Raw genomic sequence first — 26,386 nt, forward strand, 5'->3', positions numbered from 1 at the left:
AGGCCTGGATTCGAAGTTTGGGGCCCTCTCCAGTCTTGTATCACTAGCTCTTCATTCCCAGGTGGGCCGTGGTGGACCCGTTGCTAAGTCCAGGCTGGCCCGGGTGGTGGCTGGCATAGGTGCAAGGACCTCTTGGGTACCTCTTGTGTCAAAAACAGCAGACCATCCATTCCGTGGTTTCTACTAAACTAGTACCCTAGGCCCCAAGGTCCCCAAGGGCCTGCCTCAGTCACCCCCACCTCACGGTGGTAGCTCCGCCTTGGCCTGGAACCCTCCCACCGCTCTGCTCAGGGGTGGAGGCCCCTATTCAACCACCAGTGCTACTGCAAACCCAGGACAGTATTTACGAGTCGTGCCGATGGTGATAAACAGGACTGAAAGTCTGAACAAATATAACAATGGAAAAAACCTAGAGCCCGCTCTCTCAGGCTTAATTAGTATCTTCATAAAAGAGATCGCTGTATCTAATTTGTATCACTGAAAAGGGGCTTCGCTGGCTGAATACATTCCTTCAACCACAAAGGCAGTGGCTTTGCAGGAGCTCCTCCAGCTCGTTGAAAGCTCTGTGTCTGCTGAGAGGTTATTAGACTGCAGCCCACACAGCTCCCCGCCTGCCCACCCGGGGCTGCCGCAGGGGAGTCCCAGCTGGGCTGGGCTGGCAGATGGGCAGGCGGCCTTCACGTGCCGGGGTGCTGAGGCTGCCTCGGGTGGGGCATGAAATTCCACACCCCTTCCCCCACAGACAGCACCCTCTTCTGTGAGGCTGGGCATGACCACTGCGAGAGAAAGGTCTCAGCTTTGGGGGAACCAGGTGGGAGCTTTCCAGGCCCCCTTCTCTTCCTCAACCTTAAGAAAGAAGAAGACCCCCTCTGGGGATGCAGAGGTTATTAAGGGAGCCCCAAGTAGACAGCTGTCTCACTCCATCTCATTTATTCCCATCGTACAGGGGAGAAAACTGTGGCTCAGAGCAGCAGTTCCCAAAGTGTGGCCCCTGATCGGCCTCGAGGGCATCCCCGGACGGCTTGTCAGAAATGCAGATTCTCAGGCCACTGGGCTTCTGAATCAGAAGTTCTGGGGTAGGCCCCGCCATCTGTCCTGGCAAGCCCTGCAGGGGATGCTGATGGGCTTGGGTTTGGGACCCACTGGCCTAGCGGCAAGGGGCAGAGGCAGCTGGCTAGTTCCGGCCACTGTCTGGGTCAGTGAGGAGGCCCTGCTCAGGCTCAGTGTGTGGGCAGCTGGAGAGGGACCAGGCACACTCACACTGCTGGTCAGAAAGTCTAGCTTAGGCCCTGGGACCAGCCCGTGAGGCTACCACAGGACTCAGGGAGGGAAGGGACGGAGCGGTAGGGCAGCATGGAGGGGGCAGCCTTTGAGCTGCGCCTCTAGGGACTGGGAGGAGCCTGATATGCAGAGATGGGGGGCTGGGGAGGGGAGGCCCGGCAAGGTTAGGGGATGTGGAAGGGTCCTGCCCATTACCAGCACCCAGCTCACCCGGCCATCACTGGGCGGTCAGCGCCACGGGCTTTGGCCATTTGGTAATGATGAGGCCTCCCCAGCTGCCTTCCCAGAGCCAACAGAGCCCTGGGCTGGAAGCCAGGACAACCGGGTGGGAGTCCTGGCATGAGGCTGCCTGGGCCATCGTGACCTCTCTGGCCACCTCCCCTCACTGATGAAAGACTCATGATCTCCAAGGGGGGTTGGGGGCTCCCAGGAACGTTTTGTAAACAGCAAGGTGCAGCCCCCACCTAGAGAAAGAGGCTGTGCATGCACTAGTGTCACTAGGAGCACTAGGGGCAGTAAAGGGCAGTAAAGGGCAGCATCCGTGGGCTTCTGCTCTGGGGCATGGCATGACTCCAGGCCGAGGGACACTCTGTTAGGAGGCCCCAGCAGAGCAGGGACACGAAGGAGAGAGCCGCATTTCGGGCCCCCAAGCCTCAACCATGAACGCACCCCTGTGTGCACAGCTCCACATAACTCCTGCATCTGGATGGTCCTCATTCACTGGCTGGCCCCTCCCCTGAAGGGGTGACCTCGGGCAGGCCGCTTTCCTTCTGAGTGTCTCACCTTCCTCATTTGTAAAATGGGCTGAGTGGGTCCATCCTCCAGGGACGGTGAGGACCAGGTGAGCCAAAGCATGGGAAGCATCTGGGGTGGGGAGAGCAGCTGGGTGGCCCCCAGACCCCTGACCTGGGCGTGGCTTTGGCTTTGCTGTCCGGGGAGCCCTGCCAAGCACCCCCAGACACCCTCATAGCCTCCCTCTGAGCTGCCCCCAGCAAAGGGGCAGGGGCTGAAAACCACCAGGCCGGTGTCAGTGACCCTATTAGAGCATGCGGGCATGAGGAGGTACAGAGAGACATAGAGACAGAGACAGAGAGACAGAGACAGAGAGATGGAGACAGAGAGATGGAGACCGAGTCAGAGAAAGACAGAGAGAGACAGACCGAAAAAGACAGAGGCAGACATAGACAGAGACAGAGACACAGAGAGACAGACAGAGACAGAGACACAGAGACAGACACAGAGACACAGAGAGACAGACAGAGACAGACACAGAGACATAGACAGAGACAAAGACAGAGAGACAGAGAGACAGAGAAAGAGAGAGACAGAGACAGAGACACAGAGACAGACACAGAGACACAGAGAGACAGACAGAGACAGACACAGAGACATAGACAGAGACAAAGACAGAGAGACAGAGAGACAGAGACAGAGAGACAGAGACAGAGACACAGAGAGACAGACAGAGACAGAGACACAGAGACAGACACAGAGACACAGAAAGACAGAGACAGAGAGACAGAGACAGAGACAGACACAGAGACACAGAGAGACAGACAGAGACAGACACAGAGACACAGAGAGACAGACAGAGACAGACAGAAACAGACAGAGACAGACACAGACACAGAGAGACAGACAGAGACAGACAGAGACAGACAGAGACAGACACAGACACAGAGAGACAGAGACAGAGAGAGACAGAGATACAGAGACAGACACAGACACACAGAGATAGAGACAAACAGAAAGACAGAGAGATAGACAAAGAGACACCGAGAGACAGAGACCCAGAGACACAGAAAGACAGAGGGAGAGGAAGCCGGAGAGCCGGAGGGGGCTCCTTGCTGGGAGCAGGCCCTGGCTGGGGAGCAGGGCTGCCCTTGAACTTGGGCTCTCAGCTCTAGCTGGGAGGAGCAGAGGACTTAGTTTGTGCTCATCCTTGTAACTGGGAGAGCAGGAGCCCACCTGCAACCTAAACTGGGATCCCAGGGACAGCCCAGGAGGCTGGTAGGGCTAGAATCCACTAACTGCCTTGTCCCAGGCAAGTCAAGTCCCTCTCCAAGCCTCAGTTTCCTCATCTATAAAATGGGATGACTGGGACACTGCCTAACCTTGTCTTGCAGGGACAAAGGAAAGAACGTGAGTCAGGGCTTCTCCCAAGGGTCCTGGCAGCCAGCTGAGCTCCCATGGGAAGTCCCAGGGCTGCGGTGCCCAGTAGAGACAGAGACAGAGAGACAGAGACAGACAGAGACCAACCACACAGCAACCAACATCAGCTGCTCACCAGACGGGTGCCAGTAAGGTGGAGGACAAAAGGCAAGCCTCTGTGTGCCCCGAGAACACCAGATGGGCCAGCACGAATCTCAGGAAGAGACCACACCCCCCCATGCCGCCCCCACCCCCGGCATCCACGGAGTTTTACCTGCAGAAAACAGCAACGAGAAGAGGACGGCGAGCACGTTCAAGGACTGCTGGCCACAACTGGTCATCGTCTGGCTTGCATTGATCCGTCCAGAGCTGCCTGTTCAATGAGAGCCACGAGAGGCTGGGTGTGGGCTGTCTCACCCGACACTGGCTTTGCTGCCCACAGCGGGGGACGGGCAGGCGGGCAGCGGGCAGGAGAGCGAGTTTGTCGGGAGCAGGGGCCAGGTGCGGACGATGGAGATGCCGCCATCCAATTTCCTTTCTGGAATGAATGACCTTCCCCCACAAGCCAACTGTCACCTCCTTTCCTTTTCATGGTAAAATGAGACTTAATCAAAGGAGGACGGATGGCTCAGGTGGTGGAAATGACCGGCCGGCAGATGCTGGTGGGCAGGTGCCAGAGCTGCACGAGTGAGGATGCCCGGGCTGGCTCGGCCACCTCGAGGAGCTTACAGGACCCAGGTCCCCTGCTGTGTCGCTAAGGTGGAGGGTTTCATGGTGACTTCCATGAACCCCTCCACAAGTATGCACAGAGCCAGCAGCTTCCCAGGCACGAGGCACACAGCAGTGCATGAAATAGAAGTGGTTCCTCCCTGGAGCCCCTGTGTTCTACTCAGGAAGGCTGACAACACGCAAACAAATGAATGTTTAAAATGCTCCGAGCTTCTGAGTACATATCCCAAGGCGCAGAAAACAGGGACTCGAACAGATACGTACACAAACCCGTGTTCCCAGCAGCATCCTTCACCTTAGTCAACAGGTAGAGGCAACCCATGTGCCCATCGAGGGACGGATGGATCAACAAAAGGTGGCCCATCATACAATGCACATTACTCTCCCAAAACAGGAGGGAAACTATGATACATGCTACAGCAGGGGGATCCCAGAGGGAATTATGCTCATGAATAATAGGCGAGGCACAGAAGAACACAGACTACGAGATTCCACCTACATGGGGTCCCTAGAGGAGTCCCATTCACAGGAGATTTGTCATTGGGTCAAAAGCAGAATGGAAGGTGCCAGGGGTTTGGGGGAGGGGGATGGGGAGTGAGTGTTTCATGGGTGCAGAGTTGCAGTTTGGGAAGATGAAAAAGTTCTGGAGGTGCATGGTGGGGAGGGTCGCACAACACTGAATTTACTCAATGCCACCGACTGTCCACTTAAAAAGGGTTAAAGTATGGTGGCCCACGCCACCCAGGCGTGTAATCCCAGCACTTTGGGAGGCTGAGGCGGGCGGATCACCTGAGGTCAGGAGTTCAAGACCAGCCTGACCAACCTGGAGAAACGCTGTCTCTACCAAAAATACAAAATTAGCCGGGCATGCTGGTGCATGCCTGTAGTCCCAGCTACTTGGGAGGCCAAGGCAGGAGAACAGCTTGAACCCGGGAGGTGGAGGCTGCAGTGAGCTGAGATCATGCCATTGCACTCCAGCCTGGGCAACAGAGCGAGACACTGTCTCAAAACAAAAAAAGGAGCAGGGAGGAGTTAAAGTAGTAAGTTCTCTGTAATGTATATTTTGCCACAATAAAAAAAAAATTTTTAATATTATGAGGGAAAATAAAGCGAGGCATGTCTGGGGAGTGGTGCAGAGAATGGTGATGGGGGAGCTGCCTTAGAAGGGTGGTAAGGAGGGCCTCTCTGAGAAGGTGACGTCTGAGCAGACCCTTGAGTGAGGCGGGAGAGGCCATGTGGCTCTCTGGAAGAAGAATGCTGCAGACGGAGGGATAGCAGGAGCAAAGGCCCTGGGGTGGGTGCGGTGAGGAGCCAGCAGGGGCAAAGGCCCTGGGGTTGGGCCACTAGAGACAGGGGTTTGGGCCCTGAGGGGACAGGATTACTTAGACTATGATCACCCCGTCTCCCATAGGAGTTGGAAACGGAGGCTAGGAGAGGCCATCTATGTGCTCTGTGTAACAGCGTCGTCCTCCCAGAGCGCCTGTTGCCTGCTTGTATCTGGTGGGAGCGGTAGAGATGAGAGATGGGAGTTGATTTGCTGAGCATCTACTATGTGCCCGGCTCTGGGCCAGAAGAGGTACTGTACCCCATCCTCTCCCTGGTGGCACCCTGTTATGGTATGTGAATTGTGTTCCCCCCCAAATTCACATGTTGAAGTCCTAACTCCCAGGACTCAGGTTGACCCTGTTTGGAAATGGGTCATCTCGGAGATCATTAGTTAAGATGAGGTCACCATGGTGAAGTAGGGGGGCTCCCTAATCCAAGAAGACTGGTGTTTTTATAAAAGGGGACAATTTGGACAAAGAAACACATGTGCAAGGAAGACGGTGCCATGGGAAGATGGAGGCAGAAATTGGGGTGATGCACGTATAAGCCAAGGAATGCCAAAGATCGCCAGCGAACCCCCAGGAACAGATTCGCCCCTACAGCCTCATAAGGACCCAACCCTGCTGACACCTTGACTTGGACTTCCAGCCTCCAGAGTAAATTCCTTGACTTGGACTTCCAGCTGAGAGAGTAAATTCCTCTTGTTGAAGCCTCCTGGTTTGAGGAGCTTTGCTAGGCAGCCCGAGCAAACAGGTACAGCCTTTCACATGGAGCCTGCTCTGTGGAAGGGCTGGGTTGGGCCCACATGAGGAAGCTCACCTGCATACTTGGGGGCAGGGTCTGATGTGAGGGTGGTAGGGCCTGGAGAGCCCCGAATCCCACCCGGGTGGGAGACCCTGAGGACCTCCTGGCCTGGCTGAGCCACCGTCCCATCCCCCAGCCCCACCTCCACCATCTGCAGAGCAGACTCCCTGCCCGTGCCTTCCTGTCCATGCCAGGTGAGGCCCTCCGCCCCCCAGGAGGATGGTTTCAGAGTTGAACCTGCAGTGCAGGGATCTGCTGCCAGACCACACGTTTCTGAAAGAAGAGCTGATGGAAGACGATGCATAGCCCAAAGAAAAAGCCCCTCTGCTTGCCCAGAGTGTCCTGGCACCTGCTCTGGGCCCTGGGAGCCAGCCAGCGGCTGTCTTGCCCTCCAGAGCTCACAGCCTGGTCAGGGAGAGCAGAGGGGACAGCAACCTGGGTCCCAGGGCAGTTCCGAATGCTGCTTTACTGGGGGCAGAGTTAGGGCTCTAGGCAGGCAGAAAGGAAAACCACTCGGGCCACTCAGAGTTTGGAGACTTTGGAGCGAGGAGACGGGGTAAAACTCAAGGCCAAACGCACAGCGCTCATGGCCTGGCCCTGGCCTGGGCCCTGCTTCTGCAGCCTTGGTCTCCTTCCCTGTAGCACGGGCATTGTGGCGGGAGCTGGGACGTCAGGTGCTGACCTTGTGAAGTCTGGTTAGAACAAGGGAAGGGACTGTCAGGAATGTAAAATGCCACTGAAACGCAGGCCCCTAACACTAAGCTTACTCATCTCTTCCTCTGGGGAGGGGCCCCCCCCCATCCACCCGCAGGCCTCTCTGCTCCCATCACTGCCCTGCTCGTCCCTGGGGGCTGTAAGCTGCTTAATTGCTCTGAGCCTGGGCCTTCTCCCGGCCTCCTTCTGGCCCTCCTGGGAGGATGAGCCGAGGTCAAGCATCCGGGAGTGCTCAGGAATGGATTTCTCCAGGGGAGTCCTATGGATCAGCCCTGGAAAATGCACTGTGGGAGTGGAGAGTGACGGGACCTCTGAGATGCCTCCCCCGTGCTCCATTCTACAGATGGGGAAGCCGAGGCCCAATAAGAGTTGAAACAGGTCCCCAGACTCCAGCTCCTCTGGCCCCCATAGGGTGGGGCTGCCCCAGTTCTGTAGCTGGGACTCAGGTCCAAGAGCTGGTAGGTTTGTTGAGTGAATGAGGAGGATCTGCCTTAGCCACAGGCCTGGCCCCCTGCTCCTGCTGCTCCAACTCCCTACAAAGCCCTGAGTGTACTGGCTGATGTTGGGGGGCTGTTGTTCACCCCTGGGGGGTACCCTTCCTTCACCCCTAGGAGTCCAAATCCTGCATCACTTTAGAAGCTGCTTCAGTACCACCTCCTCCAGGAAGCCTGCCGTGATTTTATCAGCTGGAAAATGTTTGCCCCCCCGCCCCCCCAGCTGAGGCCTATAGTATTCCATCTCTTCTTTTATTTATGTGTTAATTCATTTATTCATTCACTTATTCTCTCAACACCCACTTGCTGACCTGCACTCGGGGCCAGGTCCTGGGCTGGTCTCTAGGAACACAGAAGAGGTGAGTCCCTGCCCTCAGGGAGCACAGGCAAGGGAGCCTAGCAGCCTCCCGTTATGCTATTCTTCCCAGGACCTCTTCTGCTAGGCCATGAGGGTCCTGGCCAGGGCTGATCCTTAGCCCCCGATCTGCCAAGCAGACCCCACCTCTGCCTTCGGAGACCCAGGGTCCAGAGCTGGAGAGGCCTTTATGCCTCTGGGGGACAGTTCCAGAGATGAACGCACACTGCAGAGGTTTGCTGTGAGACAACGTGGTTCTAGGAAAGGACAGTGTGCAGCCTGAAGCCAGGGGCTGGGGCTTAGGAGTTCCACGGACTGGGTGGGAATCCCAGCCCTGCGGGACACCAGCCTTGGGCCCTGAGGCACACCCTGTGGTCATGTGGATTTGCACACTACAGGTGTCCCCGCCACAGCACGCTGTGGTTGCACTGGTCCCACGTCCAGCCTGGGCTTTTCTTGGGGGTCTGTTCGGCATCCATGGCCTGGCTGTGCCCCCAACCCCCTGAGTCTGGCCTGAGATGGGTCAATGTGCAATCAAAGCCACAGCCCTGTATGCTGGACAAAAGCCCCAGGGGCGTGTGGGGAACTCTGGATGAAGGGGTCTGGGGGTTTCTGCATGAGGAGGTAGGGGCTGCCCTTACTCCCCAGGCCCCCAAGGCAGCTCAGGCCCAGAGCTGAAAGCTGAAACCTCAGTAGAAAGAATAACTCGCATGTGTCACGAGAAGTTACCTAAGTAAAAATTCCATTTCTAATGATCTGAGACAGCAAAGCTTAGAAGCCAACCTCCCCATTCCAAGCTAGATCAGAAAGCTGCTTTGGAAACCTCCTCGGGCCTTGGGGACCAGCCAGCTGCTGTGATCCCAGTCAGGCTTCCACAAGGCGGCCAGCCTCAGGGCCATGAGTTCAATAGCACTGATGTTCACAAGGCCAAAGCCATCACCTTGGGTCCCTCCGTGGGGTGTGCAGAGGGGGAACTGAGTTCAGGGAGCTCTGATGACGATGGCGTGTGTGGAGGGGACCTGGGATCTGGGAGCTGTGATGACAATGGCGTGTGTGGAGGGGATCTGGGATCTGGGAGCTGTGACGACGATGGCGTGTGCGGAGGGGACCTGGGCTCGGGGAACTCAGATGACGATGGTGTGTGCGGAGGGGACCTGGGCTCAGGGAGCTCTGATGATGATGGTGTGTGCAGAGAGGACCTGGGATATTGGAGCTGTGATGACGATAGCGTGTGCAGAGGGGACCTGGGCTCAGGGAGCTCTGATGACGATGGTGTGTGCAGAGCGGACTTGGGCTCGGGGATCTGTGATGACAACGGCGTGTGTGGAGAGGACCTGGGCTCGGGGAACTCAGATGAGGATGGTGTGTGTGGAGGGCACCTGGGATCTGGGAGCTCCGATGACGATGGTGTGTGTGGAGGGGACCTGGGATCTGGGAGCTGTGATGACGATGGCATGCGCAGACGAGACCTGGGCTCAGGGAGCTCTGATAATGATGGCGTGTTACACCACTGGGCAACATCACCTGAGGGGCCCCACAAATGAGGTCTGTGGGACACCACTCCAGCAGCCCAAGAACAGGCCTGGAAGGGTGTCCACTGTCCTCCATCCTCCTGCGGGCCTTGTGCTGCCTGCCACCTGGGGCTGCTGACCGAGGCTGGCTCACCCTGCCACCTGGGGCTGCTGATCCAGGCTGGCTCACACTCGCAGAGTTCTTGGTGCACCAGGCTGAACCCTGGTATTCACCACACTGTCTCAGGTGACCCCCATGTCAGCCTAAGGAGGTGGATCACCAAGCTCCCATCTCAGAAGGGGGAAGCTGAGACCCAGAGAGGTGAAGTGAGTTGCCCAAGGTCACACAGCCACTCAGCAGCAAAGCTCACTCTACCTCCTGGCACTGAAAAAGCTTCTGAGGCCTCCTGAGGACCCCCAGAAAGCACATTTACCACAGACAGATTAGATTTATCCTCCCGGGTTCTATTTCTCTGATAATTGGTAAACTGCCTAAGATGGTAGTCCGTGGCCAACAACAAAACTCAAACAACTGGAAGAACGTTCTGGCTGAGTGGGATGTTCCTGAACGCTCGTTGTTTGACCACAGCCAGAATCACGAGTCAGGCATGCATCTCTGTGGGCCACCGCTCCGGTCAGCCTGGGACTTGCTGCTCCGAGATTTGAAGGTTATTTTTAAACACCGAACTTGGCGAGGCTGGGGAAGGAGAGAAAGGAGGGCACGTGAAGAGAAACAGAGCTGGGAAGATGAATTAAACCCCACCAGGAACAGCAACGGATCTGTTTTTGTGTCAGCCAGGTTCAGCAGGGCAGGATGCAGGATGGCCTGCAGGGCGGGGCTGAGGCCTCAGACTTCCACAGGCCTGGAAGCTGGCCTGATGCCTGGAGACCCCCTACAGCACTGGGGGCTTCCAGCCAGCTCCTCCTCAGCCCACCACACCCCACTTCTGGGCACGACCAAGCGCGACACTTCCAGTCCATTGCAAGGCTGGGTCTAGGGCAGCAGGGCTTGGGGGTCGAGCCCTCTGCCTGGGGCCAAGTCCTGTCTTCACCTTCTGTAACCACATCCCATGTGACCTGGGGTGACACCTGAGCCTCAGTGTCCTCAGCCCTAGAATGGGGACGAACATTGGCATCTAATTCACCAACTAAAGGAAGTGAGGCATCGAAGTCTTGGACAGACCTGGCCACGTGCTTCTTGCTGCTGCTGTCTCTGACTCTGCCTCTTCCATCAACCCAAGCCCTAGGCGGCCCCCAGAGCCAGCTTTCCCAAGTACCCACCTAATCACCTACCTGCCCCCTTGGGTTCAAGGCTGTGCTCACACCTGAGGCCCCTTGTGGCCTGGCCCTGTGGCCATCTTGCCATCCCTGTTGCCGGAGCTTCAGCCCTCTGGGTCTGTGGTGCTTCTGGGCCTTTACTCATGCCGTTCCCCTATGCTAGGACCACCCTTCCCCTCTCCAAAGCTGTAGCCTGGAGGCTCATCCTGAGTGGCCACCTCTCAGGGCAGCTCTCCCCGCTGTGATTCTCTCACTCCCCAGGTGAGCTTCTGACACTCTGACTTCCCCCCTCCCCAGGGTGGTCTCGGTCTGTCTGGAGGCTGTGCTAGGGCAGGGGCTGGGTGGGGTTCATCCAGGGCCAGCATGGACAGGAGCACTCTGTGCAGCCTGCCTGGTTTGTGTCCTAACTTGAGAGTGAGCTGGGAGAACAGAGCATGGGCTGCCGAGGGTGGCAGAACCGGAATCTCTGCCCCAGGGTTGGCCCTCCTTAGACAAGGGCCATGCTCGGGCCTGAACCCCACAGGATGGAGAACAAAGGACAAGTGGCCTGTTCCCCAAACATATCCCACCTACTCTACTGTCATGGGGGCGGGAGGCTGACCTTGGGGTGAGGATGAGTCTTGCCCAGCATTCTGGGTGTGAAGCTGCTGGTGGCGGAGCTCAGGAGTCTGGGCCTTTGCCCAGCTGGTCCTGCCCCTGGGCATCCCTTTCCCCACCGTGGATGTCCAAATTGAACCTGCCCATGGGGACTGGCTCAAGTGCCACCTCATCCACAAGCAGCCCCAGTTGCCCGCCCTCCTGACCCCACTGTTCAGGGAGTGGTTTCTCTCCTGGTCACCACTCAGGGATCACCTAATGAGTCTCTACTGTGGACCAACAGTGCTGGGCATGGGGGATTCCTGCTGCCATGAGCCTTACAGCCTGGGGGGAGGCGGTCACAGACAGTAGATTACGTAATGATGAGTAATTCTATGTGGGCACGATGATTAGCAGTTGTAGCATTAGCATGGATTAGTAATTCAACAGGGCAGGGCTCTCTGGGGCCTCACCAACAGTCCTGTGGGTAGGCAGCGGCCCAGCAGAAGGGCAGGAAGTACAGACGAGGAGACAGGGGCTAGCAGCTGCAGAGCACCCGAGACCCGGGCAGAGCATGGCGCCCATTGCTCCCCGTTCCTCACCCATTCCCTTCCCACCCAGCCCTATGCTGTACCCTCAGTCTCCCCGTTACGCAGATGGAGAATGTGGGGCTCGGAGAGGGGACTCGAACCCTGGGGTCTGCTCCTGTGCCCTGTCTCCACGACTCATAAGAGTGTTTACCCCTGCAGGCAGCACTTGTGTGCATGCCTGTCTCCACACAGCACACACATGCACACACGTGTACACATATGTATCATCACGGATGTTTAACCTCCGCAAGTTTCCCAGTCTCCAGGGCCTTTCCTCGGCAGTGCAGACCTAATCCTGAGTTTGTGAACTTTTGTTTTCAGGACATCCACTTAGAGGTTATGAAATCTCACTCTGAAACGTGAAGTCCAGGAATAAACACTTCTTGAGGCTCCATGCCTGCATATGAAGTGAGATCAAAGCATGTCTTTGTGAGCCCTTCATACTTGCAGGAGGAAGCAGCAGGAGAGAACTAGGACATCTTTCCTCGCTGTGCTGGCCAGGACCGGGGCAGCCAGAGTGTATGGCTGGAGAAGGACAGAGAGGCAGCCCGTTCACCTGCAGCTGGGGTGCCGGGCTCCACGGCTGACAGCGAGTGAGAAGGGCCAGCACCTCACACCCTAGTAACAGCCAATGTGACTTCAGCCCTGCTGACCCGATGCCTAGCCCTGCAGCGGTCACATCCCCGAACCCAGCCCTGCTGAGACCATTTCATTTTTGCTCATCTCTATGAGCCGCACAGGCCTGACACGTAGTAGGCACTTTATAAACATGTGTTAATTGGTTGAATGAACATAGGCAATGATCATCTCCATTTCTGAGATAAATAAACCACAGCTCAGAGAAACTAAGTGCTTGCCCAGAGCTGGAGGGTGGCAGGTTTGCAATCTGAACCCAGGTTTGCTCAACTCCAAACAGGGTGCTGGGGGCGACCACATAGGCTTTGCAGCGAGTCTCCTTGGCCTTAGATCAGAGCTTTATCACTAACTAGCTGGGTGATCTAGGGCAAGTTACTTCACTGGCTTCAGCGTCCTCATCTGTGAAACGGGAGCCGTGCCCCACGCCTTGCAGGTATACCAACGATAGAAAGGACCAGAAGCTAGCAGGGCACTCAGAACATTAGCAGCTGATCCATAAAGGGTTCTTATCTGATGTTGCCCACTCTACTATTCCCAAAGCTGATGGTTTAGGTACCAGAGAGGGTCCTGTGTGCCCCTTGGCAAATGAAAGTGTGTTTGAACTCCATGTCTATGTCTGATTTCCCCAGTTCATCTTTCCATGCTTTGCTTGTTCCTTTAGTTGGCACTGATTTCCCTCTGCCTTACCTGTTGGTTTATTGCTTCCCTGCCTGGTACAAACTCTTTGAGGGTAGGAAATTTTGTGCCTCTGCATCGCCCCCACTATGCTTTGCACACAGTAGGTGCTGAATAAATGTCTGCTGGCCATAGAGTAGGAACTCCATTAGCACTCGTCGGCCTGGTTTGTTTTACTGCAAAGAGCAAACTTCCAGATGGGAACAGCAGAGATCCAGGCAGGAGATCTCCTTCAACTGAGACATGGCCTCGACTTTTACAGCCACCACCAGGAGTGACCTTGGGCCATCAGCCCGGGGTAGAAGTCCCTTACTTTAGCCTAGAAACCCAACTCCAGGGCTCTGGTGGGACAGGTCCCCCTGAGTCCAGGGGAGCTAAGGTGGGCCAGCTCACACCCCATGGGCCCCCACTGTCTCCCTACCAGGCGGGCATACCACTTGCTCCATGGGGCTGCTCTCAGGGTCAGGGCCACGAGGAGAAGCACACGGCCACGAACGGTGCTGGCCTGGGTGCTGGAACTGGGAAGGCATGCAGGTGACCTCCAACCTGGAAACCTCTTCTATCTCCCCAGATCCCTCCTCAGTGGATAAACACTCCAATGTATCCCTAATAAGGCTCTTGTCCCTCACTGACACCTTTCCCCGCTGAATCCACCATGCCCCAGCTAGCTGGGCTCTGAGTCCAAGTTACAAACTCAGCTGTTTCAATGGTTCCCCCTTTTGAGCCCCTGGCCTGGGCCAGTTCTGCACCCATCAAGTTCTCTGCATGTGCTACTGTCTTGAATGTTGGAAGCAGGCACCACTGTGATCCCATTTTACAGATGAGAAAGCTGAGGCCTGGGGAAGGGGGGACTTGAGCGAGAACACACAGCTGAAAGGGGCTTAGCTGGAAACCCCAACCCTGCTGAAGGCCCTAGATGCCCCACTGTCCTCCAGGGGGCCACACTGGGTCACAGGGCGAGGGGCTCAGGCCAGACTCAGTTTCCTCCCCTATTAAAGGGAGAGCTTGGCTGAGACAGTCATGGGCCTTCTGCAGCTCAACAACCCTTTGTTTGTCTCTGTCCTCCTGAGTTATTTCGTTGCACCATGGAGATAAAACAACCCCTGGAAATCCCAGAGGCATTTTTTTCCCACTGGAGAAACATAAAAATATCACATGAAGAATGAATCACTTAAAGTGTCAGGGCAGGAAGAGGAAAGACAGGCATGGCGCTCGCCTCGGGGTGGGGGTGGCTCTGGGTTTCTCTTCAGCTCCCTCAGCCTCCCTGGTCCCCAGAACCCCTTCCTCACTGGAGTGAAGAGAAGCCAAAGCCCTAAGCCTCAGTTTCCCAATCTGTAAAGGGGAACGACACATCTACCTTGAAGGGGTACTGGGAGGGGCCAATGCATTCATTTGTTCGTTCATTCATTCATTCATTCATTCATCTATTCACTTATTTCGTACCGGTGTGATGCTGGACTGGGACTGCAGACTCCGAAGTGGGCTGAACAGACCCACCTCACCCCCGTGAAGCCAACCAAATGCCCCCCAGGCCATGACTAGGGCATCCTGAGAGCACTCCCTAGGCCTTCTGCAGCTCTCAAGCCATGCCGGACCCTCCCCCGAGCCTTTGGCCTTCTCTCCAACCCCTCTCTAGGCAAGGCTCTTGACACAAGGACACTGAGGCACAGAGACGGTCAGCAACTTGCTCAAGGTCACACAGCAGGTAGGTATAGCACCAGCATCTGTGCACCCCCGCAGGGCTCCCGCCCCTCTCGATCAGAGCCCGCTCCCCGTCCTGCCCCACTGGCATAGCCGTCACCCTGGCCCCTCCCATTCTGTTGTGACTAGGAGTCACTTAGCAGCCTTGCCGGCTTCTCCCTTAGACCCAGTGCTCAGCCAGGGCAGGGACCCCAGGCTCAGCGTGAAGGAACAGAGGTGCCCCTGCACAGTGAGGACCTGGAAACCTCCACAGGCTGCTCCTTACCTGCTGAGCCCTGTGACCGAGGGACCAGAAGCCCCCTCTGCTGGCTGCGGTCTCTCTGCGGCTGCTGGCCTCTTCCCCGGCTCCTGGTTGCCACCAACCCGAAACCCCAATAAAAGGAGAGCAACTGGGTCGGGCCTTGTATAGGCAAAAGAGTGTTTTCCAGCGCAGGCTGGCCTGTGTGTGCTGACAAGAATTCAGCATGCTCCTCGGGGCGGGGAGTGGGGCTAGGGCGCTGAGTCAGCCCTGCAGGAGTCCAGCTCCCGCCTGGGCCTAGGGCCGCCACCTCCCAGGCCCAGGATGGCAGCGGCTGCTCCCGCAGTCCCCACACACTCCAGCCTCTGGTCTTACAGCCTTGTGCATCCTCAGAGCACCAGCAAGAGCCCCATTTTACAGGTGAGCAAACTAGAGACACTCCCTGTGAGATCCCACAGCTAGCAGCAGCAGGGGCTTAGACCCAGGCCACTGGCCTCCAGGTCCATACCTCGGCAAATGCTTGGCACAATACATGTGGGTTCCCTCCCGTGGCCCTCAGTCTCTGTTGGGCAATGGAGGTCAGTGACACCACTGCACAAGCCCCTCCGGCCAGCACGGTCCGGGGAGGGGTGTGGGTAAAACAAACGGTCCCCACACCAGCCCGGTGAGGAAGGGTAGCTGGAACCCGAGAGCCCATAGAGGGTGTGTGACACCCGCCTGACTCCAAGCTGGGCTGATCTTCCTGCTGTTGCCCCCCTACCCCTGGCCTGTCCCCACCCAGCAGCAGAGGGTCCTCCCTGCCAGTAGGAATGGGGTGGGGATGGGGCAGGAACAGGGCGGGGGATGCCAATACCTGCCACTGTTCGAAACACATCAGTGGCTTCCATGACTGTCTGGACACAGCCCAGGGGCCTGGCTGGCCTCTGCAGCCACGCTTCCTGGCTGCTAGGCACCCCCCCAGCCCATGGCCATCTCCCACCCCCAGGCCTTCGTGCATCGTGGTACCTCGGCGGCGCCCTTGGCTGGCTTCTGGGTGGCATTTAAACACAGCCATAAAGGAGGCCAGCCCTCCTCTGCCTCCCACCCATCCCTGGAAGCCTGCCCATCCTGAGCCAGGCCAGAAATAAACCTCCTTTTTCCATTCCTTTCGGTGGACAGAGAGCGAGTTCAGACTGGTCTGGGTGCCCCTCATCTAGCCACGGTCCCAACAATGGCAGCCCAGAGCGATGGGTGCCACGATGGGAAACCAGGCGGCTATGGGCGCCCAGAATGCCTGATGCAGCCTGATGGGGTAGGGGGCCAGGAGTAGGGGTGGTATTTATTTAATCTTCATGATTAGGAGGAGCTGTGATTATCCCCAATTTACAGATGCGGAAACTGAGGTGTAGAGAGTTTCAGTAACTTGTCCTGGGCCGCCTGGCTGGGGACTCAGACCAGGGGGTCTGGTGTGGACACCTGAAGGATGAGTCGGGCGGTGGGGTGGGGATGGGGGTGGGGGAGTGTTCCTGGCAGAGGGAACAAGGCACACAAACTTCCTCCTGACTCTTGTCTGGAGCTCAGCATAGCAGCAGAGAAACAAAAGGGCTCTGAGCTTGGGGTTTGAACACAGGTTCAAGTCCCTTGCCACTTCTCAGCTGTGTGATCCTGGGCACGTTTCTCTGTCTCTCTGAGCCTGGGCTGCCCTGTGGATTTTGTTATAGTTCAAAGCAGACCTCCTGTGCACCAGATCTGGAACACCTATGACATAGCAAAGTATGGGTCCGCCAATGACATTTACTCCTTGCAATCCACCCTACGAGGCAGGAATTTTAAAAGTTCACCTTTGACAGAGGTTGGAAGCACAACAAAGACCAACCTGCCTGGCAGACCGGGGTGAGTGCCGCCTGGAGGGAAGGTGACCCCACTTCAGGGAGGCCACTGTGACCACATCCTCTTGCACAGTGGGTCTTTGCCTCAGCAACTGTGGGGGAGGAACAGCACCAACATCCCCTCTCGGCTCTAGACCAGGCTCTAGAAAGCTCACAGCAGCGCTATGGAAAAACCTGGAGACAGCCCTGGAGACGGCCCAGTGGATGAATAGGAAAATGCATGGTGTTATGGCCAAACACCAGAACACTCTTCAGCTACCCAAATGCACTGCGGCCGCACAGAACATCACGGGGCATCTCAGCGCTACGAGGCTAGAGAGAAAGTAAATTCTCCAAAGATGAAGTTCAGCATAGTATGCTTTCTAGAAGGCTAAAAAGAACTGTAAATAAAATGTTCTTTTTGAGAGTGCATCTGGCTATAGTGAGGCATAGAGGGGGACGTGAGGTGAAGTGAGCCCTGCTGGGGGGCGCACTGGCTGACGCTCCTGCTCTCAGGCTGAGGGATGGGTCAAGGATGTTTCTTATATTATTAACAAACAAACAAGTAAATAAAGAAGTCTTGGCAAGGACTGCTGAGGGGGAGTACCAGGAAGCAGGGAGAGACATGGGCCTGACTCAGTGGCCTGGAGTCCAGAAAATAGAATAGAAAATCAAGGTTCAAAATATATGTAAAGAAAAATAATGATGACAGTACCCCCCAGCCCCCATCCATTGCACACAGGCCCACCCCTCTGGGCGGCTGAGACCCACACAGGGGCCTGGGTGGGGACTGCAGAAGCTGCTTTGGCCTGGCTGGGGGTCCCTGAGAAAGCGGCATCTTTTTCCGGTTCACAGTCCCAGGCTGCTGGGTGTGGTGCCGGAATTGTCCAATTCCAGTAGGGAATCAGCATGAACGCCCAGCTTCCTCCTACTGAGCCCGCAGACATCTCGTCCCTTTGAGACCCTCCCAGTTATAAACTCTCTGTGCCTCAGTTTCCCCATCTGTAAACTGAGGACACCGGGCCATATCACATCCTCCTATATTTCCGTGTTTGGAACTGAGCTGGTGGCCCCACGTCATCTGGGCCACAGAATCCCAGTGCTGCTTCTTACGCTGTTGTTACCTGCCTGGCGGGTCACCTGCCTCGAGGAGGCTTGGTTTCCTCCTTTGTGGATGGTGCCATGCCTCCATCCTGGCCCCTCCAGGTCATGGGGAGGATGACTGAGATGAAGAACACGCAGGGCCCTGCCTGAGCCACTGCTGGGGAGTTGCTGCCTTCTTCATAGGCTCACAGGCAGCAGTTCCCCGGCCTCAGGTGATTCCACAAGGCAGGATGGGTCTCCATCCTGGCCCTCAAAGGATTCACAGTTTGGGGCAGGGAGGGGAGAGGCATCTCACAGTGTAAATCACCCATATCGATGTGGAGAAGGGCAATGATAACCCCACAGGGGCCAAGTGCTCTCTGCAGTGCCCTTGACAGACCTGGTCTCCCACACATCATGCTCCTGCAACAGGACATGTCATTCTGTGACTTGCCCAAGGTTACAAACAGCAGGCCCCCACGTGGAATCCAGATTTGGAGCAGACCAAGCCAGGGAACCCAGCTGGGACGTGGTGCACCCTGGGGAGAGGGACCTGGGTCAAGGATGCACGATGTGGTGGGAATCGGCCAGAGCTTACTAGCTTGGGACCTCAGACAAGTGAGTGACCGCTCTGAGCCTCAGTTTCCCCAGCTATCTAATGGGAATGGTACCCAGGGTAGGCCAGACGAACAGAGAGATCCCCGGAAGTGGCTGCACCAGGGCTGCACAGACCTGTTGGATCAGAATCAGGGTGGGGGTGGGGGGGGCACAAGGGATCTGCATCTCTCCCAGCTTTCCAGGGTGTTCTGATGCCCACTCAAGGAAGAGCCGCTGGGCCAGCTTTGCAAGCCGCCCCAGTCTCTGTCCACTCTGCAGTTATAGACAAGAAAGAGCTGTAGAGAATCCTACATGAATGAGTGATGGTGTGTTCCAATAAAACTTTATTCACACAAACAGGCAGCCCCAGTTTGCAAACTTCTGGGTGAGATCATTGCTACCCCAAGCACAGCCCACAAACCAGCAACCCTGGCATCTCCCGGGAGCTGTTGGAAATGCAGGCTCTCACGCCACCCTTCCGGCTGAATCAGAGGCTGCGCGCTAACCCATTCCCCAGCACCTGCAAGTCTGAGAAGACCTGGGCTGGAGCATGGAGCAGGTTCTCTGGGCAGCTACCTGGCCCTGCCACTTCCTTCTGAAGCAGATTAGGGGGCGGGCAGGAGGGGGAACTGGGGGTTGCTGCCTAGAGAGTTATAACAAACCAAGGCACCAACGCGGCTAATTGGCAGCAGCTGCTGTTTCAACCAGAGACTTGTCAGCTGTGATTAAGCGAAGTTGCCTTTAGGCCAATCAACTTCAAAATTATGCAAATAGAGCTGCAGTGGAGACCACAGGGATGGTGCTGAGCCAGCTCCCCAACCCCTGACCTGGCACGCTTAACCCCCCATCATCGGCTGGAGGGCCCCTGTCCATCCTCACCACTCCCTGGACCAGTTCCACTTCTGGGGGTTAATGAGCCTCTCACCCACACTCTGTGTAATTGGCATGGAAGCTGCTGGGCGGGTGCGATCCAGCTCTGAGAGCTGGGCCAGGATGGAAGGACGTGCCTCTCGAATGGATCAGCTGCTGCACCGACGAGCAGGGCCAGGTCAGCCACACCAGCCCGCAGCAAGCCAGGCCTGTCCTTAATCGGGGCGGTTGACACCCAGGAGGACTCCCTGGCGGCAATGGCTGGACAGCGAGGGAAGCAGGTGCTCTCAAAGGTGGTAGGAAGTGGCTCTCGGCTGCCTTCTTGAGCCCTTGCAAACCCTTCCTGGCCCCACCAGCTTTCCTAGGCCCAGATGTGAACAGACAATAGCCCCCTCCCACCTCATCTGCCTCCACACCTGTGGCCCCTGACACCCCAAACCTGCTGTGCCACCAGGTGGACTTCTCAGCTGCCCGGGCCCTGTGGTCTCTGGTCTCAGGTTTGCTGCCCTACTCTGTGGGCTGTTCCCATGGGGGCCGAACCCCCAGGAAGAATAAACCACTGGATGGCGTGTTGTTGGGCGAGGCAAGGAGAGCAGACCCCCTGACACCAGACTTAGAACCCAGAACTGTGCCCGCTTCAGACACAGACTCCCCAAGTCCTCTCCATCCTCCCCCACAGCACAGCAAGCTCCAGGCTCCACTTCCTCAGTCGAATCCTTCTCTGTTTAGTTGTCCCCAAACTAGAGATCCGTTCTGATACTGAGTTTGCACTTTGGAAACAACAGGATGGCTAATCAACATGTCTGCCCTGTCTGCTGAGCACGGGGCCCTCTGACCTTCCCAAGCTGGGCTCTGCCACTGCAGCCTCCTGACACCAAGGGGTCTGAGAGGGAGCAGGGACTGAGGGGTGGAGAGAAGCCCCTCCAGGGGAAGGCCCCACATTCAGGCTGGCTGCCCCCCGACCCAGTCCAGCCTGTCCAGGAGCCCACCGTGGGGGCGGGGAAGTCCAGGGCAGACAAGCCTCTACCCCGAGAGTCCTCTCTGCAGGCCCGATGCCATGCACCAGCCTTCAAGAGAAGGCCTCCTGCTTTCCAAAAAGGAACATCCCTTATAACGGGGAGAAAACTGCTAAACTGCGTAGCATCGGTCGACATCTGGGTAAATGGTATTACGGAAGTCTAATTAGTGTGCTGTTGCTTTGGGGGAGTGTTGGCTCACAAATTTCTGGGGAATCGAGAGGTAACATCAAAAAGTATTTATGAAAGTGCTTTGTCCAGCAGGAAACCAATAGGGACTAGGATGGCAAGTGCAGAATGCCAGGGGGAGGCGGGTGCTGGGCCCAGGCCTGGCGGAGGGTGGCCACAGCCATGGCTAGAGAGAGGACAGAACGTGCAGGCTGGCCTGGGGGAGGGAACCCAGCTGGCCCTGTGATCCTGGACATGTGACTTAGCCTCTCTGGACCCTTACCTGTGAAGTGGGGTGCTAACCCCAGTTTTACTTGGGTGGTGTGAGGATTAAATGAGATGATGTATGTGAAACTTGGAGCCCATGCTACGTGGTTAGGAGGGGTCAGTCACCAGGGCTGCCTTTTTCCCTCCCATCCTCTCCTGAGGCTCAGGGCCTGCTCAGTGCTGTCACATAGGTTATTTTAGGTGAGCAATACAGTGACCCTGAGAAGTGGGTAAGGGCTGTTCATGACCCTCGGGTGAGGACACAGAGACCCAGAGAGGCTGTCAATCCCAGAGGGTCACACAGCTCCTATGTGGCAGACTTGGGACTGTCACTCAGATCTCTGACTTCCCAGCACGGGGCTCCCTCCAGGATGCGGCGCTGGCCACACCTGGCGCCACCCACAAGTCCCCAGCATGGCTAAGGGTGGATGCTCAGACACTTGGGGCTCAAAGTGTCCCGTTGTACCGTGGCTTCGCCTCTCATTGTCAGCCAGGGAACCTGCCCAGGACAGTAGCCCATGAAGACTCCAGGCCACGGAGGCAGAACCAAAGTAAGAGTGAAACTGTATAAGCCCTGGCCACGCACTCGGTGGAGACGGGAGGAAAAGGCCATTCCTTGAGCACCTCCGATGTGTTCAGCACTATCCTGGGTGTTTTACAAGTATCATCCCCTCCAATGTTCCCAAAAGGAGGGGCTACTGCCCAAGTCTGCAGATGAGAAAACAGCCTCGGAGAGGTTGTGTTGCCTGCCGAAGATCACACAGCTGCTGAGCTTCTGGGACTTGGACCCGAGCTGGTTGGGTTTCCAAGTCGAAGTTCTTTCTAGGACTCAGGCTCTTGGCCTTGGCCCTTGGGGATGAAGGGGAAAGAGGAGGGAGCTGCCACTCCCTGAAATGAAACAACTTCCCCATTACTGGGAACAGCTCCCTCTCCCAGTGACAGGGGAAAAACACAAGAGACCATTCTGGGATCCACTGGTCCCATTTCCCACCAGTGCCAGATGTCCCCACACTCACGATGTCCCGGCAGACCCCGCCCCTGGGCAAACTCCTCTGGCCGCAGAAACTCCCCACACCACAGCGGAGAGGGAACTGCTCCCTTCGGGGACAATTCAGACCATGTGGAAGGAAGGCTCTGGCTTTCGGCTCTCCTGCCCTTCCCACCACTCCGGTCTGGCCTCACACTAAACATGCTTATTTTAAAACAATCAGCATTTGGTTCAAGTCGTGAAAGATTCAATGTAGGAGTTGTGTTAGGAGGAGTGGGATGCACTGTACCGGGGAAAGAAAGGGGTCGTCGGCGTGGGAGGCCCCTAAATGTCTCAGACCTAGCTCCTGGCCCCAGGGATGGGCGGCGGGGGTGGGTGGAAATCAGGTCTCGAGGGTGATGGATCTGATTCCAATCCCACCTCCATCTCTAACAGACCATGTGACTGTGAACAGGTCACTTCATTTAAAGCCTCAGTTTCCTTCTTTCCTTCCTTCCCCTGTCCCTTCCTTCCATCATTCAGGCAAAAAACTTTTACTGAGCACCTACTATGTGCCAGCCCTGATTCTATGGCCTGAACCCTGGGGGTATAGGAGTGAACTAGGCAGAGACACCTTAACCTTGGCATGGAGAAGCCTTGTCTGGCAGTGTGGGAGAGAGGGACAGAAGGACCTCCCTCAGGGTGCCTGTTGGAACACAAACGTCCGATCTTAGCCATGTCCATGTCTGAGTTCCTATACGCTGTTGGTTCCTGGACCAACAGGGATGCTGCCCCTCTGAGACCCCCTATGGCCAGCCCAGAACTGGGCGTGGAGGAGGAGGCAGCAGGCATTGGGGATGGAGGAGGCAGCAGGCATTGGGGATGGAGGAGGCAGCAGGCATTGGGGATAAGGGGGCAGGGAGTAGGTACGAGGCCCTGGCCAGGGCCTTGGACAGTCCGCAAATAAACTCCAGCTCATCCCTCTGCCCAAGTGAGCTGAGAGGGAGAGAAAATAGCTTTCACACTATATTTTCTAATTTTTTTCCACTCCACTGCTTCTAAATCGATCCAGAACAGATTGTCCAATTGTTTAAATTTCAGGAGAGATGTCTCCTGATCTTTTCCTAGTCCTGCCTAAGATTCTGCCAGGCCCCCGCCCTCCCCCTGTGACCCCCTCTTTGGCCCAGCTCCAGCCGATGTCCAGGCTGTCCGGGGCTCGACCCCTGGCCTGTGGACCTGCAGGTGATGGAGGAAGGGATGCACTCCCAGGCGGTGTTCATGCCCAGGGAGGCCCTGGCAGCAGCTCATCCCTAGAGGGGAAGGCTTTGCTTTTGCAGGAAGAGCTGAACTAGCCAGCACTGTGGGGCAGTGGAGTCTCACCAGAGGCCAGCCACAACCCACCATCTTCTCCCATAGGGAAAGTGCTTTGGGTTTTGGGCTGAGTCAAGACACAGGCAACTGGGAAGGGGCATCATCGTCCCCATTATTCACAGCAGCAGGGACAAACAGGTGTCATCTCGGGCACTGACATGCCTGGGGCTGCCTGGGGGACTGCAGGCCTCCAGGGTCCTGCCACGATGGTGGATTAGCAAGGTCTAATGGTAGCAATGTCTGCCCCGGGCACAGCAGTGAGAGTGGCAGTGCTCCAGCCACACGGTTGCCATCCAGGTCCACAGGGTAATGTCCAAACCCAGTAACTCTCCAGCAATCCAGTAACTAACCCCCCTGCGATGAGAATCCTCCAGCCTTGGCTTCTGCTTAGCCTCAGCTTCTGCTCAGCTTTCCACAAGTGCCACGGAACAGCCACACGGAGCTCCTGGAAGTCTCCCAGACCCATTTCCCAGGCTCTAGATGCATGGTTCCCTCTGCCTCAAATGTCCCTGCTCCCCTTGCTTGTCAACCTGGTCATCTCAGACTCCACCTCCTTGGATGCCGCCTCCTCTGGGAAGGCCCCCTTGATGCTCAGCCCCTTTCCTACCAGCAGAATTGCTCCCTATCCTGTCATCACCCACACCTGTGCATTATCTTACAAAGGGCTTGAGTCTGGAGCCAGAACAAGTGACTATGTTCATGAGTCCCTGCAGACTGTGAGCCTGTGAGGACGGGCCCTGGGTACTATCTCAGGAGTGAATAAACCCATGACATGCACCGGACAAGTGGCCTGCCCACGCCTGCCTGGCACCCCCCCCTTCTAAGGAAGCAGCAGGCAGCAGAAACCAGCCCCTGGTTGTTAAGATGCAGGGAAGCGGGACCAACCCCAGTGCAGCTCCTCTGTGGCTTCTGCAGGCCCCACACCTTCCCCGGGTGTCTCTCCTCCCCAAAGAGGAGTCAAAGAACAACCAAGGAGTGGAGAGGGCAGGCCCATCGGAGCACTCTGCATGGTCCCTCCTGGGTTCAGACTCCTGCAGGAGGGCCTGTTGTGAACACATTTTACAGAGAAGGAAACCGAGGCAGACAGGAGGCAGGAGGCTGGGCAAAACCACGCGGTGGTGAAGGGTGGACACAGGAGTGTGGTGACCCTGAGGTCCCACACCAGCACCCCTCCTGACCACAAAGTGTATTCAGCCTCCCCAGCAGAAAGAACAGAAGCCACCAGGTCCAAATCCTGGCTTTGCAACATAGTGGCTGTGTGCCCTTGGGGAAGTCACTTTGCCTCTCTGAGCCCCTAGTGAGAATGGCAACCTGTCCCTTCTCACAGAAAGTTATGAGAATTAAACAAGGTGATGTTGGCAAAGTGCCCAGGATAGGGCTATGGTGAGCAGGTGAGGGTCTCCCCATCAGGTTGGGGCTCCAAGGGCCTTGGGCAGAGCACTCCCACCGCTGGGCCTGGTTCTGCCCATGAGTTGGAGGTGCTGCCTCACTGCCCTAGGTGCCCCCCCACCCCTTCCCTGACCCTGTGCCTCAGGTCTCCTCAGGAGGGGACCAGAGAGTGCCCAGGCTGATGTTTCATGAGCTCTGCCAACTCCAAATCCACCTCTGCTCCCTGTCACCCACTGCATGGAGCCCAAACACCTCCCTTGACTTTCAGTTTGACTTTACAGGTTGCAAACCACCTTCAAATGTGTTATCTTTGCAAGCCAGTCCTCTCCCCGCATTATGGAGGGGGAAACAGAGGTTCAGAGCGGCATGGGAACTTGCCTATGCTGAAGTTGAGGGAGTCACAGCCTGAACTCAGCTCTGTCCAGCTCCAGAACCAAATTGGGAAGGATACCAAGCAGCCTGGGCCCCCAGACTCAGGCCACCATCCCTAGTCAACAAAGATTCATGCAGCAAAGAGAGAGATCATGTCCAGCTACACAATGCATCCCACCTTGTCACTCTCGTTCTCAAAGGGAAGCTTCTGCCCCCAAACTTTAGCCTCTTCCTTGGCTGCCCTGATCTTAATTTCATTCATTCACTAATTCATTCATTTGCCCATCCACCCATCCATCCTTCCGTCCATCCATCCAGCCAGCCAGCCAGCCATCCACCTCACCCACCCATTCATCCATCCACGCATCCATCTACCCACCATCCATCCATCCATCCATCCACCTCACCACCCATTCAGCCATCCATCAACCCATTCATTCATCCATGCATCCATCTACCATCCATCCATCCATCCATCCATCCATCCATTCATCCACCTCACCCACCCATTCATCCATCCATCCGCCCATTCATCCACCTCACCCACCCATTCATCCATCCATCCACCCATTCATCCATCCATGCATCCATCCACCATTCATCCATCCACCCACCTCACCCCTCACCCACCCATTCATCCATCCATCCATCCATCCACCCACCCATTCATCCATCCATCCACCCATTCATCCATCCATCCACCCATTCATCCATCCATCCATTCATCCATCCATGCATCCATCCACCATCCATCCATCCATCCATCCATTCATCCATCCATGCATCCATCCACCATCCATCCACCCACCCATTCATCCACCCATTCATCCATCCATCCATCCATTCATCCATGCACCCACCATCCATCCATCCACCAACCATCCATCCATCCATCCATCCACCCATTCATTCATCCATGCATCCATCTACCCTCCATCCATCCATCCACCCATCCATCCATCCATCCACCTCACCCACCCGTTCATCCATCCATCCACCCATTCCTCCATCCATGCATCCATCCACCATCCACCCATCCACCCACTTCACCCACCCATTCATCCATCCATCCAACCATCCATCCATCCATCCACCCATCCACCCACCTCACCCACCCATTCATCTATCCATCCATCCACTCATTCATCCATCCATTCATCCATCCATTTATCCATCCACCATCCATCCATCCACCCATTCACCCATCCACCATCCATCTATCCACCCATTCATCCACCCATCCATCCATCCATCCATTCATCCATCCATGCATCCATCCACCATCCATCCATCAATCCCTCCCCACCTCACCCACCTAATCATCCAACCATCCATCCACCCATTCATCCATCTATCCACCCATCCATCCACCCATGCATC

The 26,386-nt window shown here is 56.4% G+C and overlaps 1 protein-coding gene across 1 annotated transcript in view; it reads right to left on the reverse strand.

The window, feature by feature from the left end:
* SHISAL1 (shisa like 1) overlaps positions 1 to 26,386 on the reverse strand; it is an 89,421-nt gene that overhangs the window by 54,446 nt on the left and 8,589 nt on the right. Inside the window, exon 2 of the mRNA XM_024239772.3 lies at positions 3,707 to 3,805. Within this exon, the coding sequence (XP_024095540.1) occupies positions 3,707 to 3,773 (67 nt within the window). The 5' untranslated portion in view covers positions 3,774 to 3,805. The remainder of the gene's footprint in view (positions 1 to 3,706; positions 3,806 to 26,386) is intronic.

This window comes from Pongo abelii, chromosome 23, assembly GCF_028885655.2.
Source record: "Pongo abelii isolate AG06213 chromosome 23, NHGRI_mPonAbe1-v2.0_pri, whole genome shotgun sequence".
Classification (NCBI taxonomy): domain Eukaryota; kingdom Metazoa; phylum Chordata; class Mammalia; order Primates; family Hominidae; genus Pongo; species Pongo abelii.